The sequence below is a fragment of the Eurosta solidaginis genome, chromosome 2 (assembly GCF_040869045.1).
Source record: "Eurosta solidaginis isolate ZX-2024a chromosome 2, ASM4086904v1, whole genome shotgun sequence".
Classification (NCBI taxonomy): Eukaryota; Metazoa; Arthropoda; class Insecta; order Diptera; family Tephritidae; genus Eurosta; species Eurosta solidaginis.
In genome coordinates this window covers 96,844,378-96,862,802 of record NC_090320.1, presented here as the reverse complement: position 1 = coordinate 96,862,802, position 18,425 = coordinate 96,844,378, and the positions used below count along the sequence as shown (strand labels likewise).

At 39.8% G+C, this 18,425-nt stretch overlaps 3 protein-coding genes across 6 annotated transcripts in view; 2 read left to right on the top strand and 1 right to left on the bottom strand.

The window, feature by feature from the left end:
• Positions 1 to 7,395: 7,395 nt before the first annotated feature.
• LOC137242295 (uncharacterized) lies at positions 7,396 to 8,592 on the top strand. Its single transcript, XM_067769634.1, has 3 exons — positions 7,396 to 7,499; positions 7,566 to 7,745; positions 7,812 to 8,592. Exons 2-3 carry the CDS (start codon positions 7,584 to 7,586, stop codon positions 8,382 to 8,384), a joined length of 735 nt encoding a protein of 244 aa, XP_067625735.1. The 5' UTR covers positions 7,396 to 7,499; positions 7,566 to 7,583; the 3' UTR covers positions 8,385 to 8,592.
• LOC137242294 (putative nuclease HARBI1) lies at positions 8,530 to 9,799 on the bottom strand. Its single transcript, XM_067769633.1, has 3 exons — positions 9,604 to 9,799; positions 9,122 to 9,548; positions 8,530 to 9,054 (listed from the first exon to the last, which is right to left on the bottom strand). The coding sequence occupies exons 1-3, from the start codon at positions 9,711 to 9,713 to the stop codon at positions 8,557 to 8,559; spliced, it is 1,035 nt and encodes a 344-aa protein (XP_067625734.1). The 5' UTR covers positions 9,714 to 9,799; the 3' UTR covers positions 8,530 to 8,556.
• A 4,971-nt stretch (positions 9,800 to 14,770) lies between these two features.
• The window catches only part of Eato (Engulfment ABC Transporter in the ovary), an 854,933-nt gene continuing 851,278 nt past the window's right edge, over positions 14,771 to 18,425 (top strand). Inside the window, exons 1-3 of one of the 4 annotated variants that reach the window (XM_067766014.1) lie at positions 14,771 to 15,480; positions 15,539 to 15,659; positions 15,820 to 16,020. In XM_067766014.1, the coding sequence (XP_067622115.1) occupies positions 15,301 to 15,480; positions 15,539 to 15,659; positions 15,820 to 16,020 (502 nt within the window). In that variant the 5' untranslated portion in view covers positions 14,771 to 15,300. The remainder of the gene's footprint in view (positions 15,481 to 15,538; positions 15,660 to 15,819; positions 16,021 to 18,425) is intronic. The other 3 variants (XM_067766015.1, XM_067766013.1, XM_067766012.1) reach the window with 3 other exon arrangements.

Below are 18,425 nucleotides of genomic sequence, written 5' to 3'. Positions count from 1 at the left end.
GGGAACCAATGCGACCAACCACAAGGCCATTCATACCACGGCGGCAAGAAGGTCAGTACCAGTGTCTCCAGGCAGAACAAAGACAGGAAGAGCGAGTGAACCAACAACAGCAGAGGTCAGAGCCACAACAAGAATATGTAGATACAAGAACGGCCTGCAGACGATGCGGAAGAGGTGGTCACTTCTCATACGGGTGCCGAGGCATAAGAAGAGAATTTTGCTGGATTTGTGGTAAGATAGGCGTGCTCACTCGTGATTGTTGTAGGAAGCCACAGGGAAACGACCAGAGACCACATTGGAACCGGGGGATGGGGTCTTCGGAAGTGCAACCCCGGAGAAATTAAGCATGTTCAAATACACAAACGGCCGCATATTGGTAACAGCGTATGTGAACGGAGAAGAAGCGGTAGAAGCGATTGACACGGGAGTGACGAGGAGCTTTATAAGTGACGCAATGGCGAGAAGATTAAAAACTGGCAAATTCATGGAGGTAAAGACACGAGTAAGAATGGGCGACGGCAGAGCAATAATAGTCAAAGAAGCGGTAGATGCAGAATTAAGAATGGGTGATAAAGTACAGAGGAACGAGATGCTAATCTTACCGGGACTGGGCGATGAGGTGGTAATTGGCACGGACTATCTGGCGAAGGTGAACTTTGAGATGAGATGTGGTGGTCAAGAAATAACGTTGAGAGTAGACGAACGGAAGCAAGAGGTAGTGACATGTACAACTATGGTCGAAACAAATAGCGAAGATTTCAAGGAACACAACCCAATGGCGGCGATAGCAACTAGCAAGACAGAGGATTCGGTGAGTAAATTTCTGAGCCAAGAATTACAGGTGTTCGCAAACATGTCAGGAGTATCCAACGTGGCCACACACAAAATAGTTATGAGAGACGACCGTCCAATTAAGCAAAGGTACTATCCGAAGAATCCGAAAATGCAAGAAATGATCAACAAGGAAGTCGACGAGCTGATCGAAAAAGGTTGCATCGAACCATCGAATAGCCCGCACAGCGCACCCATAGTTTTGGCAAAGAAGAAGAATGGAAAATGGAGACTCTGCGTAGATTACCGCCAACTAAACGCAAGATCAGTACCAGACGCATACCCTTTACCACGTATACAACATATCTTGGACAAATTAAGAAGCGCGAGATTTATTAGTAGCCTCGACTTGAAAAATGGATATTGGCAAATCCCTATGGAAACAAGCAGCAAGCAATACACCGCATTCACAGTACCTGGGCGTGGACTATACCAATGGAGGGTGATGCCATTTGGCTTGCACTCAGCTCCAGCAACTTTTCAGAGAGCACTTGATCGTGTCATAGGACCAGAACTGGAGCCATACGCGTTTGCATACCTCGACGATATTATCATTACAAGCAAAACATTGGAAGAGCACATTGCACATTTAACAGAAGTATTTCGAAGGCTGCATAGAGCGAACCTGAGGATAAACCCGGAAAAATGTGAGTTTTTTAAGAAAGGTTAAAATATCTAGGTCATGTCGTTAGCGAGGAAGGCATCCATACCGACCCAGACAAGATAGCAGCCATCAAAGAACTGCAACCACCGAAGAATATACGAGAGTTACGACGTTTTCTAGGAGTTGTGTCATGGTATAGAAGATTCGTGCCGGATTTTTCACAAGTATCACACCCGTTAACATCTATGCTTAAGAAAGGTAGTAAGTGGAGGTGGTCTGAAGAACAGCAATCAGCATTCGAAGCACTTAAGGCAGCACTGACGCAGGTACCGGTACACGCTTGTCCAGATTTCTCATGGAAGTTTAGTTTACAGACGGATGCAAGTGATTTTGGTCTTGGTGCAGTACTTACGCAAGGTTCAGGCGACGAAGAGCGAGTAATAGCATACGCAAGCCGCAGGTTAAACAAGGCAGAGATGAATTACTCACCGACAGAAAAGGAGTGTTTGGCAATAGTATGGGCAATACGAAAAATGAGGTCATACGTAGAAGGATACACGTTTACAGTAATAACAGATCACCTAGCGTTGAAATGGTTGAATGCGATAGAGAGTCCGACTGGTCGGATTGCGAGATGGGCGCTGGAACTACAGCAATACTCATTTGACGTACAGTATCGAAAAGGAACGTTGAACGTTGTGGCAGATGCATTATCAAGGCAACCGATGGACGAGCAGTTGGGTACGTTGACGATGGATGACGGAAAAGACGAGTGCAAGTGGCTTAAAGCTAAGATGGAAGATGTAAGGAAGGCCCCGGAGAACTTCCCAGAGTACGTTATCGAGGAACGAAAGTTGTACAGACGCATAGGAAGTCAGGTGGATGGCGAAGATGCAGTGCCATGGAAGCTGTGTGTCCCGACTTCACAGCGACGCAGAGTGCTAGAGGAGATTCACGCCACACCGAGCGCAGGGCATATGGGCATCCGAAAATCGATAGCAAGAGCAACAACACGTTACTATTGGCCAGGAATGTTCAGGGATGTAAGAAAGTACGTACAGCAGTGTCACACATGTCAAATTTACAAACCGAGTCAACAGCCAGCCGCAGGTAAGATGCTAACGAAGATTGCAGAGGAGCCTTGGGCAACAGTCTGTGCAGACTTTGTTGGTCCAATGCCACGATCGAAGCATGGCAACACGATGGCATTAGTCTTCCTAGACAAATTTTCAAAATGGGTAGAGGTAGTACCAATCAGAAAGGCAACGACAGAATGTTTAATAAGAGGATTTCGAGAGAGGATTTTGGCACGGTTCGGCGTCCCAAAAGTATTTATTACGGACAACGGAGCACAGTTTATCAGCAGACGTTTTAAGAGATTCTTAGAGGAACTTGGCGTGAAACACCAATTAACGGCACCGTACACACCGCAGGAGAACCCGACAGAGAGGGCAAACAGGAACATAAAGAGGATGATAGCACAATTTACGGGAAAAGAGCAGAAGACATGGGATGAGTTGTTACCAGAGATAACGCTGGCATTGAATACAAGTGTATGCGAATCGACAGGTTACAGTCCAGCATACATAGTACAAGGGAGGGAACCGAGAATCCCCAACAGCCTTTACGATGAGCAGACATTTGGTACAGGTGAGAAATTAGCGAACCCAGGAGAGAAGTCAACGAGGATGAAAGAAATATTCGAGATGGTACGACGGAAACAAGAGAGAGCATCTATAGAGCAAGCGAAGTATTACAATTTAAGAAGAAGGCAATGGCGACCGGCGATAGGCGACTTAGTGCTGGTAAAGGAGCATCAGCTATCAAAAGCGGTAGATAACTTTACAGCCAAACTAGCGCCAAGGTACAGTGGACCTCACCGGGTAATGAACTTTGTGTCACCAGTGATCGTAGAGCTAGACAAAGTCTTCAGAGGAAGGAGGAGGACAGCCCACCTAAGTGAGCTGAAAGCATACCACGCAACCGACGCCGCCGACAACAACGAATCCAGGAAGCAAAGTCATAAAGAGAGATACAAAAAGGACGCTAGTGAAGATCAAACCGCGTCAACATCGTCCAATCGAACAGCAAACAACAAGCCCGAGGTACAACAACAGAAAAATAACAGCGAGGTAGCCATTTGCGGTACGCTCACACGAGTCAGCGAAGAGACCGAGAGACAACACGGAGAGAACCAAGGTACAAGTCAACAGCTGATAGCATACAGAGACGGTCAAGTACAAAACATTGCGGAGAATCAGGTACGAATATTTCCAGAAAATAAATTACAGATCGCCAGAGAACCGGCGCATGGATCAAGATTACACCTGGGAAGGCAGTTCGCTATGGCAGCCTTAAACGAACACACACCACGAGACAACTGCGGAATTACAGATTATTTTGTAAGATTCTACTTCAATCCGGATGAAATCGGTAGTAACGGACACGCCCAACCGAGACAGTGTCAAATCATACACGAAGAAATTTCATATCAAGAAGTACCCGGAAGTCGAATCAACCACTAAAAACTCTAACCACAATTACATAAATATCCCATAAATATACTCTTTAACTATGCGCATGATATACCACGTTTTTTTTAAAATCCACCATACATAGCAGGAACACCCTAAGGAAAATCCACCAGTTTTTCATTTTTTTTTATAGACTGGCATCACACATACCGCCGACGGGAAGGGCAGCGAAACGCCAACAACCAACGACGACAGCGAAATATTAAGCCGTAAGGCCAGCGAGGTCAACGGCAGCCTCAACCACAACGACGACAGCAGAATATTAAGCCGTAAGGCCAGCGGGGTCAACGGCAGCCTCAACGACAAAAACAGCGACATATTGAGCCTGATGGCCAGCGACGGCAGCGACGACGAAGCAGCATGGGCGAACACCACTTCCGCGTGCGGATCACGCGCACCGACCTGGTGACGGTGGGTCTCATTGCGGCAAGTGAGGGGGGAGTGTGAGGACCCCAAAGTCGAGGACTTTGTATCCTCACAACATACACATATCCATACATTTTTCTAAAGAACATACATTATGAAATAACTTATAATAATATTTGAATTTATCACTTATACATTTTATATGAAATATACATATGTATACCTTTATGAATTATACCCTGAATACATATATTCGGTTGTACATTGAATTGATAATTATTAAATTAGACTTGCGCACTTTTGCACGCAAGCAAAGTATTTACATTTTCGCAAACATAAATTTTAAATATAGGATCACCCTAACATGCATTGAATATTTGGAAGGAAGGTAGATACGCACAAAACATAAAAATGCAGCGGTCAATCAACCCTTTGCACACTCAAAATCCAATACACCCAGTTACAAATACAACATACATAATAACTTAAGTGAACGGAGATCAGCAGCAAGTCGTCAAAACAAGCGCCGCTACTAATTGAAATTTCGTTATACATATTTACGCACTAGCATACAACACACCAACGCACGCCATACAACAGAAGGCAGAAGCATTGGGCAAAGCAAAACACAACATTAGAATCAGGTGACCACAAACAAATATACAAACATACAATATATAAACCAAAGCCTGGAAAGCACAGTAGGAGCAAGTACAAAGGCATTGTATTCAATAAGGAGCATTATGGTGCATGGAAATTCATGGGAAGGAAATATTTACCGGAATAACAGTTGTTTTATATTGTTAATACTATTAGTTGAAAGTTGTTATTATAAAATAACCGTTTGCCTGCGTGCAAAAATTAGTATATAAGGGCGGCGAGTTCGCATTGAAATTCAGAGATTAGGAGACAGGCATATGAGTCGGTAGGTTATATCACTACCGACCAAGAGTACACCTGAAGGCTTTTTCACTTCATTTGTACTAAAAGTATACTCGTCTGGAGGCTTTATCACTCCATTCGACCGCAGAGGTTGGCCGAGGGCTTTATCACCTCCGTCACCTCTTATAGAGCAAGGAAATCAGCCTAGGAGTAGAAAAGTAGAATTTTATTGAATAAATAATTTTTTATAACGTTTTGTATCGAACAAAACAGAGTTATTCTTTCAGAAGGACCGTTAGGAATTTCTACTTCCAGGAACCCTGGACGGACTGAGACCAACCCCGGCAAAGTCAAAGAAAAGTCCGTCACAACATTGTATATCAATGATATCAAAAGATGCTTAAAATATTGTAAAATACGTCTATTTGCGGATGATGCATTGCTTATGATAAGTGAAAAATATGCAGAATGTGCCATGCTGAAAGTACAAGAAGACATGGACTCGCTATACAAATGGTTATGCCTTAGAAACTTAAATGTCGAAAAAACTAAGTTTATGATATTTTGTAAAAACACTAATATCATAAGTAACAATAGTTTAAATAATATTACGCTGAAGGTCAAAAACATGGAAATCCAAAGAGTAGACAAAATTAAGTATTTAGGAGTTTTGATTGATGATAATCTAAATTTTGGAGAGCATGTAACTTATCTGGAAAGCAAAATTGCACAGAAAATAGGCTTCATGTATAGAACATGTAAACATATCAGTCAAAGTCATAAAATATTGGTATATCGTTCAATTATTGAACCACACTTTATTTATTGTCCTACTATTCTGCTATTAAGTAATGATATATATATTAAGAAACTTCAAATACAGCAAAACAAGGCAATGCGATTTATTTTAAAATGTCCTCCAAGAACGCCAAAAATTGTAATGCTCAATAAATTAAACTGGCTTAGTATTAAACAGTCAGTTAGTTATTTCACATTGAAATTTATACACCAACTTAGGTTAGGAATGTTACCGAATCACCTGAGTAGTAAAATACATTATAATCATGAAATCCACAATTATGGAACTAGAAATTGCAATAATATAAGACTGCCTAGAATAAGAACTGAGTTCGCCAAAAGGTCTCTTGAATGAGTTATCTTCTGATTTGAAAGACTGTGAAAATATTAGTAAGTTCAAAGAAAAATTGTTTTTATATTGTACGTCACTAAATGTGACATGAGTATTTATGTTTAATCTTTTATTTTAACCTAAACTAGGTCTTAAAGACCGTAATAATAAATAAATAAATAAAAAAAAAATAATCTTGGCAAAAGAGTGTGGAACTCTCCTTCCTCATATCTTGAGGATGAGATGTCGTGCAACCATAACCGCGGTCTTTTTCTTTTCCTTTCCTCTTCCTCGCACAAAAACGAAATAATTACAGCTTCAAAAACTGTGTCGTCCATTTTTTTTTTTTTTTTGGGGTTTTGTGAATTGAATCTTTCAATTCCAAAGATGGCAAGAGGACCTTAAATTGCCCCTTAAATCGCCAGGTTAACAAACGAATAAGGGTAATATACTAGCAACATTTAGACGTGCCCAAGCAGCTAACACATATTTCAAAGTAAAATCCCGTAGCACAAATTTTTTCCTTGTAATTGTTAAATATATGGCTTGTTGTCATGTGCTTTTCCAAGATTTGTAATTCTTCGTAAATTATATTTTTGTGTCATTAATATATAATTAGGGTATTTCAATCCCGTTACTTGCACTTTTTGTCCTTTGTGGAATTATATGTATGTTTTCACAAATCATACGTTATCCATTGCTTGGTAAAATCACTACAAAAAACGATGTTTCTGCTTCGACGGTATACTTGCGAGTGTCTTCCATTTTGCAAACAAAAATAAACTCAAACTTTTGTCGCAATTTGTCGCTCGATTGCCGCTTAATGTGAATTGCCAAATTTGTCGTACTGTGAGGCGCCGCTGCCGCTACATGTCGCGCAACGTAATGTGCGCGTACCTTTACGTCTGTCAGGGCTGTCATGGAATCCAATTGCTGTCGGAATCGGATTTAAAAACGACAAAAAAATAACTTTGGTGTCATGAAATCCAATGTTATCGGTTTAATGTTCGAATCGGAATTAGTGTCGGTTTTAGGTGTCACAGAATCCAATAATATCGGTTTTGCTATCGGAAACAAACCAATCAGTTAAATGCCGTTGGATATCATTTTTTCATAGTTGTTTTTCTCTTGCAGTTGAATATTTTCTAAAAATGTAAGTAAATAAAGGTTTATTTTATAAAAATAAATGTAAATTTACATATATTTTCATTCTTAATAGGGGAAAGCATAAAAATCAATGCAAAACAGTATTTTTATTGAATTTATGGAAAAATATCCAGATATTGCGAAGGGCTTCACGAAGCGGGATAAGCCAACTGTTGACGATCTTTGGCAACAGTTAGTTACGTCGCTAAACAGTGCCGGTCCACCACAAAAGGATGTGAATGGATGGAGAAAGGTAAAACATAGTTGGTACTTAAACGTAATATAACTTTAAATTTCTCCGTTTCCTGTATACTTACAGACATGGACTGAGTGGGAAAGCGACATAAGAAGAAAGCTCGCACAAAATCAAACCGAGTCCCGAGCAACTGGTGGAGGACCCTTTACCAAGCACCAACTTTCTCAAACGGAAGAGACAATAGTGTGCATTTGTGGCATGACAAAGTCTGTGGAAGGTGTAGCTGGCAATGAACTTGGCCCCAAAGAAAGTGACGATGATGAATTACCATCCACGTCTACGAAGCGGCCAATGTCTCCAGTTACCAGCACTCCTAAAAGGCAACGGACTGAAAGTACGGGGGAGCGTTTAAAAAAATTTTTAGATGAAGACAACGAGAGAAAGCTCGAAATAAATGAGAAATTGGACGAGCTTATAAAAATTGAAAAGGAAAATGCCAGCAGCATCAGGCGAGTCTACAGAGCCATAGAAAAAGGCAACGAATCTGCGGCTAACTCTGTAACTGCGCTGAACGATGAACTTGTCCGTAATAATGCAGGTATTTTGCACGCGTTGCAGGAAAAAAATGAGATAAAAAACCAGCAACTCGAACTCGAGCTCCAAAAGTTTGATTACGAAAAACAGAAAAAGAAATAATTTCCCATTTTCCAAAATGTTGGTTGTGATTGTAGTACCTTAAAATGTGCCTTATTCGTACCTTATTAAATTAAATGTATTACCACTTAAATATTACCTTATATAATCAATTAGAAAGCGTTGAATGGATGTTATTTTAGTTTTAATGAATATATATTTGGTTTTGTTTTAGTTAATATATATACTTATATATCCATTTTTCTTTTAAATAAAGAAATAAAATTTTGTTTAATTCCTCGATATTATTTGATGGTAAAGTAATGCTCTCTTCGTTATATTCCACGTTGTACCTTCTGAAGATTTTATGAAGCGCACAACAGACGTTTACAATTTTCACCACTTTTTCTGGCCTGTAGTGCAAGGTGCCTAATAAGCATCGAAATCTGCTTTTTAGCACTCCTATTGTTCGCTCTACAATATTTCGACCTGATGAATGCGCCAAATTAAATTTATATTCTTTGGAGTTGTAGCTTGGATCTCTGTATGGTGTTAATAAAAAAGGTTCTATGCCATATCCACTATCTCCTAACAATTTAGATGTCCGGTCACCTGACTCATACTTCCTAAGGAAATGTCTTCTGGCCCTATTAACGTTCCATACGAAAGAGTCATGGCTAGAGCCGGGATACCGAGCATCGACCGTCCGAATTTTCATGTCAGCATCACAAATCTAAATGCAGGTACGTGTACAATCCAGTTTTAAAAGCAAAATAAAATTAATATTAAAGACTACTTACAATCATGGCATTCATACTGAAGTATCCCTTTCGATTATAGAATAAATGTTCGTCAGTACTCGGCTTGATGATTTTTATATGTGTCGCGTCAATACAACCAATTATGGAGGGAATTTTGTACTTTGTGTAAAAATAGTCCCTTGATCTGCGTTGTTTGGGTTCGTCCATTTCTAATTTCACCCACTGTGGGCAAACTAATTGATTCATAACGTTGAGCACATCATCTAAAATCGTTGACACCGTGCTTCTAGCTACACTTATGCTAGAATCCTTGCCAACTGATGTTTGATATGATCCTTCAGCTAAAAATCGTAACGTAGCTGCTAGTTGCAGCACTGGCAGAACTTTCAAACGAGTTAAGTGTCCTTCAATGGTGTTCAATACCATTCGGAAAGCCTCTTTGTTTATGCGATAGTATGAAACGAAACTGCAATTACACTATAAATATTTCGAAACGCACATTAAGGAATATTTTTACTTACGCTGTCTCAGGCAGCTCCAATGGATTGCTGCGATCTCTCAAAATTTTTCTTTTGACCTTCTCACAACTTTCACCTTCCAATAACATAAATGCTACAACTGCTGATGACATTTTGATGTCAATAAATTTGTTTATTTCTCTTTAGATACACAAAACAATTATTTTATAAAATTTTGCCAAAAAAAAATTAACATCAAAATTGCCGGTGTACCGATAAAACTGCAAAACAGCTGATTCGAACATCGATTTTATTTACATTCGAAAAGAGCAAAACCAATACGGTTTTATGACACCAATTTAAATCAATATTGGTTTGCAATTCCGACAAAACGCAAAACCAACTTGGATTCCATGATAGCCCAGTGTGTTTCGCTAATTGCTCGATAGTATCGATAGTGCCCTTCGAATTATAGGCGATCTTCGGGGGAGCCTGAAATCCCTAGAGGGCGCGTCCCCAGGTGGCGGATAGGGGAATGCCTCCCAGATATGGGTGGTAGGAGAGAAATCAAATATCTCCCGCGGACCACACAGGCCGAAGAAGGACACTTCGTTAATAAACCAAAGTACAAAAAAAAAAAAATCCTGTCGCCTCTTTGGGAGCCGAGTAGCCGGCAGGTGGGCGTCTGTTCTCCATGTAAGGAGCGGCCTGCTTCGAGCAATCTGTGAACTCATCACTCGCTGATTGAAATTTAAATAATATTCTAGCATGGATCAAAACGATAACGGAAACTATTCTCCACGGGGTAACCAGCATTTGCGACACAATCCCTCTGCTTCGGCAGCTGGCACATCGGATGTGGAGGTGCCAAATTCACGCTTTAATATTAGGATGAATGAAACTGAAACGACCGACCAAGATCATATTCCTGAAAGTAACAAACATCACAGAATCGGCATGAAGCATAAAACACAAATATGTACATGGAATGTACGAACTCTCTACGAGAGTGGTAAGCTTGAACAGCTACGGAGGGAAATGCACCGATACAAAATAGACATATTAGCCATACAAGAGTGCAGATGGACAGGATATGGCCGAATAAATGACCAAGGAACAACGTTCCTATACTCGGGCCGAAATGAAGGAGAGAGTCACACCAGCGGCGTAGGTTTTTTAATAACAAATACAATAGCGAAAAGTATTATTGAATGGGTGCCGATAAGCCCCAGAATTATTATACTTAAACTCCGCACTAGAGCAAGGAAACTAGTCATCATCAATGTTTATGGACCAACAGAAAGCCAAAATGACGAAATCAAAAACGAATTTTTCGATACGCTCAACAGCTGCGTAAACTCACACGTTAATCAAGGGGACATATGTGTTATTCTAGGCGACTTTAATGCTAAAGTTGGATCTGACAATGATGGTCTAGATATATACATGGGTAAACACAGCCCTGGTACCCGGAATGACAATGGTAGTAGGCTTATAGAATTTTGTTGTGAAAACGGTCTGGTGATCGGTGGAAGCTTATTCCCACATAAATTAGTCCACAAAACAACATGGACGTCTCCGGATCAACGCACTAATAACCAAATTGATCACGTACTAATAAACAGCAGATGGAGGTCATCCTTGCTAGATGTGCGCGTTAAAAGAGGAGCAGATATTGGTAGCGATCACTACCTTGTAGCTGGTAGTTTCAGATTTAAGGTAGCCGCAGTACAGAAAAACCTTCAAAAAATTAGCAAGAAAATTGATATTGAGAAACTAAAGCATGAAGAATATCAAAATGCCTTTAATGCCGCAGTACGCGAACGTGTTGAACAGGTAAACATGAGTGGTAGTACAGGTGACAGGCTAGACTCCGTTAATAATATCTACCAAGAACTTGGTAGCAGTATCCTTGGACACAAAAACAAAGCAAAGAAAGTATGGCTAACAAATAATACGTGGACACTTATTGAACAGCGGCGGAAAATTAAAGAATCGCTTCTCAGACGGACGAACAACAATGACACGGAGGAAGCAAGGCAGTTAGCCGCAAGGTATAAAGAAAAATGCAAGCAAATTAAGAAGTCTGCTAGAAAAGACAAGAGGGAATGGGCTGACACATTAGCAAGTCGAGCTGAAACGGCAGCCAGATTAAATAATATGAGGGAACTCTATGAGATTAGTAGGGAACTCACCGGAAAATACAGGAGTGGTCAAAAACCAGTAAAAGACTTAAACGGAAATCTTATTACTGAAAGCGAACAACAAATGAGTGTATGGGTGGAACACTTCAAGAAAGTATTAAATAATCCTGTAGGTGAAGCGACCTTAAATTCCAACACTATTGCTGCAAACTACAACAGCCAACCCCACTTCAATGGGGTAAACAGCGCGCCCCCTACGAAAAATGAAATAATTTCAGCAATCAAGTCCTTAAAAAAGGGCAAGGCCCCAGGAACTGATGACATATATGCTGAATACCTCATAGCAGATCCAGATACCGCAGCTGAAACCTTACTTCCAATCTTCCGTCAGGTATGGGAAGAAGAATCCTACCCTCGTCAGTGGAATGAAGGCATACTTGTAAAAGTCGCAAAAAAGGGAGATACCTCTGATTGTAACAACTACAGAGGTATCACCTTACTCTCGATTCCTAGCAAAGTGTTCTCCACGATCTTACTGTCCCGAATTGAAGAGGCGGTGTATCGAACTCTAAGAGAAAATCAGTTTGGCTTTAGACAAAACCGATCCTGTGTTGATCTAATAAATACCGTCCGAATCATTGTTGAACAATGCTGTGAATACAGAACATCAGCTTATTTACTTTTTATCGACTTTAAAAAGGCTTTTGATAGTCTCGACAGGAAATATATTTGGGAAATACTACGAAAACGAGGGATGCCCAATAAAATAATCAACATTATAAAGGCAATGTATGCCGAATTTAAGTGCCGGGTCAGTCACGATGGGCGCCTCTCAGAACCCTTCGAAATTAAAAGCGGGGTGCGACAGGGATGCATACTCTCCCCGCTCTTGTTTATCTTGGCATTAGACGAGATTATGAGGAACGCAGAAAATGGTGGACACGGTGTACAGTGGACGCCTTTCACTCAGCTAGGGGATTTAGAATATGCAGACGATGTCTGTCTGCTAAGCCACAGAAGTACTGACCTTCAACACAATTTAGAAGCTGTCAACACACATGCAAAGGAGGCCGGACTAAGCATCAATACAGCGAAAACCAAAGTCATAAGATGCGGCTATAGTATTTCATCAAGGCCATTGACGCTTACGGTTGACGAAAATGAAATCGAAGGTGTAGAGTCCGTTGTTTATCTTGGTAGTATTGTCTCAAATAAGAGCGGTGCAGATGAGGACGTTCAGTCTCGCATAAACAAAGCAAGAATGGTTTTTGGGCAACTGGCAAACGTGTGGAGGTCCAGCCAAATATCTTTAAAAACGAAGCTTCGACTGTTTAATTCGAATGTTAAATCAGTACTGTTTTATGCTTGCGAGACGTGGAAAAGCTCAACTTCAATTCAGAAACGTCTACAAGTTTTTATTAATAAATGTCTGCGCCGAATCCTGAAAATTCGATGGCCGGAAAGAATTTCAAATGACGACTTATGGTCTAGAACAAATCAACCTAAGGCTACCACAGAAATAACCAAGCGTAAATGGTCGTGGATTGGTCACACTCTCAGAAGACCTCCAGTAAATATAGCCAGACAAGCATTGCGATGGAATCCACAAGGAAGCCGACGACCTGGTGCACCTGCGAAAACTTGGCGCAGAACTGTGGATAAAGAACTCGAAGACGCAGGATATACGTGGAATGACATCACAAGAACTGCACCTAACAGAATAAGATTTAAGTCGGTGGTCGAGGCCCTATGCTCCAATAGGAGTTGAGGAGGATGATGATGATGATGATGATGCGGAAGGACATCACCGTGGCGGTAGCCACGGTTATACCACACACCCGGACTTGGCATGGCGTAGCCCAGGGTTATTTTAAATAAGCGCGGCCAAAGGCCGCCTACACGGAAAGGTGTTCTACGCAGAATTACTGTGCATGGCGCAGCCGGTGTTGGATCGGATAACATAACAATAAACATAAGAGTTATAAGGTAATATGCGGAAGGACATCACCGTGGCGGTAGCCACGGTTATACCACACACCCGGACTTGGCATGGCGTAGCCCAGAGTTATTTTAAATAAGCGCGGCCGAAGGCCGCCTACGCGGAAAGGTGTTCTACGCAGAATTACTGTGCATGGCGCAGCCGTTGTTGGATCGGCTAACATAACAATAAACATAAGAGTTATAAGGTAATATCAGCTCGTTCACGAATGCAAAAAAGAGCTTTTTTCTAATTTTTGGTAAATAAAGACTAGAAAAGTTAAAGATATGTATATATACATCAGATGAAAGATATTTTTATAAGTTATTTTTCGATTCTGCACTTGTTCCGTTTTTTAGATGTGGCAGCACAGCTTTGTAATGTCATCAATAAAATATATATATACATAAATGTGAATGTTGCTACAAAAGCGCGATTTATTTAATAAAAACATTTAAATTAAGTAAAAACAATGCAAGAATTATATGTGAAATATACTAAAATGAAATTTAAGTGTATCGTTGCCAATTTATATAGATATTTATGTGCATAAAGGTTTTGAAAGATGTGTAAATTGTAACTGAAAGTGCTATAGAAATTTGCTAAATTTGCAAACTTTAACAACAAATAACTCGTAAACTATAAGTCTGCGCACTTTAAGTTATATATATTTGTGATCGGGAGAACTCCCTCTTTCATTTGATACCAAGTTTAACCCCGAACTCGGGGGGTGCTATTCTAAAATTTTCCCGCAGTTTTTCATATAGATGAGTTTAACACAAGCTTATGCATTATGAGTAGATTGCACGTATCTTTATGGAGAATGGTAGAATGAACGACACAGGCGCCATCTGACATTGAAAAGTAGCCAACTCCCCAATTTTGCTCCAAGAAAATCATAAGAAGAATTTGACATTTGCTTTGGCTAAGGGTGTTGGCACACTTTGCAAGTGAAATTATTTTTCCCACTGCTTGGTAAATTTTCTAACATTTTTCACAATTAAAAACTGCAATATAACAATCGAATACGACACAAAATATGTTAGCAACTATTTTTGTTGTATAGGGAGAATGTTTACAACATTGCTTCGCGAAATTTAGTTTGTGAATGGGCAAGGCGTAATAAACTTCAATTGCCAAGTCTGAAGTTCTTTCATAGTTACAAACCCAACATCTTGGTTGATTGTGAAGATGTTATTGGAATGCATAAAAGCATCTATATGAAAAATATAATTGTACCGCGGCCTTTACTGTGAGTGAAAAAAAGAAAGCAAATGCCGCCAACAGGAATCAGTTTTATATATTTCCCTGCGAATTGTGTTGCAACAATATACTCTGCGTAATTTTTTGGGATATCTACTGTTATTCCGTCGCAGCTTAAGTAACTTGCTCATTGTATTGGTCCATAACATCGTAGATAACATAGAAGCGATTTGCTCCTGTGATGAGAGCCATGTTTGAGTCTGTGATTGGTAATGGGAAATAATGTTGTCACAGGCAATCAGTCGCGAATATTCCTTGTAAACTGTCGCTGAAATGTACTGTGATATTTCAATAGCTGTGACAAAACCGCAGGTAGACGGATATTTGCCAAATCTAATTTGTATACAAGATTTATGGGCTTAAATACAATATAATATGAGCGAAACTATACGTCTTTTCCGTGTTTTTTTGTGGAAAAACTGGAAGCAAATTCGATGTACATGGATATCCTTGCTTTCAATATTAATCGGTTGTGCTGGTATACTAAATATTTACTTGTATTCAACGAGCAAGCTATTGATTACGCCCCAAACAACATACGAAACGAAAGATTTTGTAAAGCTTTATTTTGAATAGCGTGATCTTACAACTTATCAATTTTTTTCTTTTGAAGAATTACCTTAAGTCGGAATTCCCAACTAATAGTGTTGATAGGATATTCTATTCTCCAAGCACTATACAAACGGCTACACTTATGGATGATGTGCGAAAAGAGCTTCAATACTCTACTGAAAGTATGTTGCCTATTGTATTCAGAGGGCAGTTTCACAAAAAAACAAGTCTATTCTTTCAAAAGTACAATTATTCAAACGAATTAATCTCTATATAACTTGAAATATTGTGAATCAGTCCATTTATATATTTAATTTTTTAATGATCAGTATTATTTATAAGGTGTAATATCGTTCGATAATTCAACTGAAATGATCCGCGTTTTGGAACGCGATTGCAAAGGTAATTGCTATGCTGTGGATTTCCACCACTACCCCATGGATGTTTCCCGACAAAAGTTGCAGTATTCAATATGCTCTACAATTATTCGTATTTCGCCTAAAAAACGATATGTTAATGACGAAGAAGTCGCCGGAATTAGAGGTAAATGATATTAGGCTGCTCACAATCCTGTCTATAGACTTTCACTATTGGCTATTTGGGAAAATTTTAGAATAGCAACCCGTTCATATAAAAAAAAGGTGTTGTTGTTGTTGTTGCAGTACTTCGCCCAATCAATAGATGCGACCAATCACATCCGTAAGCATTTTGAGGAAATACGGCACCTGAGAACCCAGCCGTATGAAGCAAAAAAAAAAAAAAAAAACAAGCAGGTCCTTGGTGAACTCCACAAACAGGCGTCGGTCCTTTATTATGTCAGGAATTGCCCAGTGAATCCAGTAATTAAAGAAAAGTACCCAAAACTTGTAGAAAAGGAACGCATACTCTCCAGGAAACACGTGTCACTCTTGCTGAACTTCGTTCTGAATACTGTAACAGGTTAAACTCTTACCTATCCATCCATCAACCCCCACATACAAAATGTATGCCCCGCTTGCAATGTGTCTCCACATGACACCAACCATCTCTTTAATTGTAATGTGGAACCAACGCCTCTAACACCCCTTTCATTATGGTCCACCCCTGTTGAAACAGCAAGTTTCCTTGGACTCCCGTTAGAGGATATTGTTGACAATTTGTGATCGGTCGCGGCTGTTAGGTGGGGCGAAGCACTGCTAAAACAACAACAACAACCAATCACAAATTGTCATCAATGTCCTCTAACCGGAGTCCAAAGAAACTTGGTGTTTCAACAGGGATGGACCATAATGAAAGGGGTGTTAGAGGCGTTGGTTCCACATTACAATTGAAGAGATTTTGTATGTCGGGGTTGATTCTGGATATGTAACAGTACCCTGCTAGACAGAGCTGACGTAAACTCCAACACAACAGATTTTTTGACATCACTAATACACTCACATAAATTTTTCCTTTTATTCGTATGGAAAACCATGGTATGAATCATGATTCAATCATGAATATGAATGTGTATGCATACGAGTATACAGAATGTTTACGTCAGGTTTGTCATGTCGCTGCTAACAACCTGATAGAAACTTTGCTTTACGCTGTGATGTAAATTTCCATCAGCCATATCTCTGAATTGATGCTTCAAATGACTGATAGCTGTCTAGCAGGGTACCCAGATCGAAGTTTAGTTAGAGTGCCGCGCGTTTTTCTAGGGAGAGTGCGTTCCTCTTCCGCTAGTTCTAGGTATTTTTCTTTAAGTACTGTATTCGCCAGGCAATTCCTGGCATAGAGGTCCGCCGCTTGTTTGTGGATATAACTGGGGACGTGCTTGTTCTTTTTTTTGCTTCATGCGGCTGTGTTCTCAGGTGCCGTATTTCATGATAATGCTTACGGAAATAACCCCTGAAGCCCCTGGGAGGGGTAGGCTCATCCGTAATAGGAAGTACTCTCGCCTCTTTGTGTAGGTGGTGTTCTGGGTACATAAGAAGACAGCGTTAAAATGTGATTGATTTTATTGTAGAAAATGTGTTACTATCATTGTTTACTATATAGTTTGACAGCTTAAACAAAAGCTCATAGCAAGGAAGAGGAAGATTGGCTATTAGCAACCAACGAGGGAATCTGTAACCACAAAACACAAGTCAAAAACTAATACAAACCTGCGTAACAAAGTGCTCAACTTGAACTCTATATATCTTATTATTAATAGTATTACAGCAAATAAGCTAGAGCTGGAACATTTTATAGAAATAAATAAACCCAGCATTATTTTATGCGTGGAAACATGTACAACAGATAAAATCATGGATTCTGAGCTATGCATTTCCACATATAAATTCATCCGCTGCGATTCCCACAGTAGACATACAGGTGGTGTTCTAATGTATGTACATTAAAATTTACAATATAGCATAGTGTGTAATAAAGCTATTGATAGGAATGTGTGGTGCATTGTCATAAAACTTAAAAAATATGCGTTAAAATGGCAAATTGGTGTACTCTATCACTCACCAAATAGCAGTGATGCTGACTTCATGACATACTTAAACAATGTCATCAATGAACACCTCAGGGAATCTGACAACATTATAATAGTTGGAGATTTTAACATTAATATGAATATATCATCAACATACTCAAACCAGCTTATAAGTTTATTTGCACAAATGGCTATGGTACAAAGAATACATTTCAACACAAGAATAACTGAGCACTCTTCTACGAAAATAGACTTATTGTTCAGCAATAATGAGCAAGTTAAAACTGAACATGTAAGTGAATATAAAATTTCCGATCATGAAACAATTCATTTCAAAGTACCAACAGCTAAATATTGCAAAATGAGAAAAGTTGCTACTGTCACCAACTGGGGGTACTATAGCGCAGAAAATCTTTTAAATCTGCTGCAAACGTGCGACTTTAGCTCTGTGTCTCATGTAGGAGTAGAACGTAGAACTGAGATCCAGGACAATATTTTA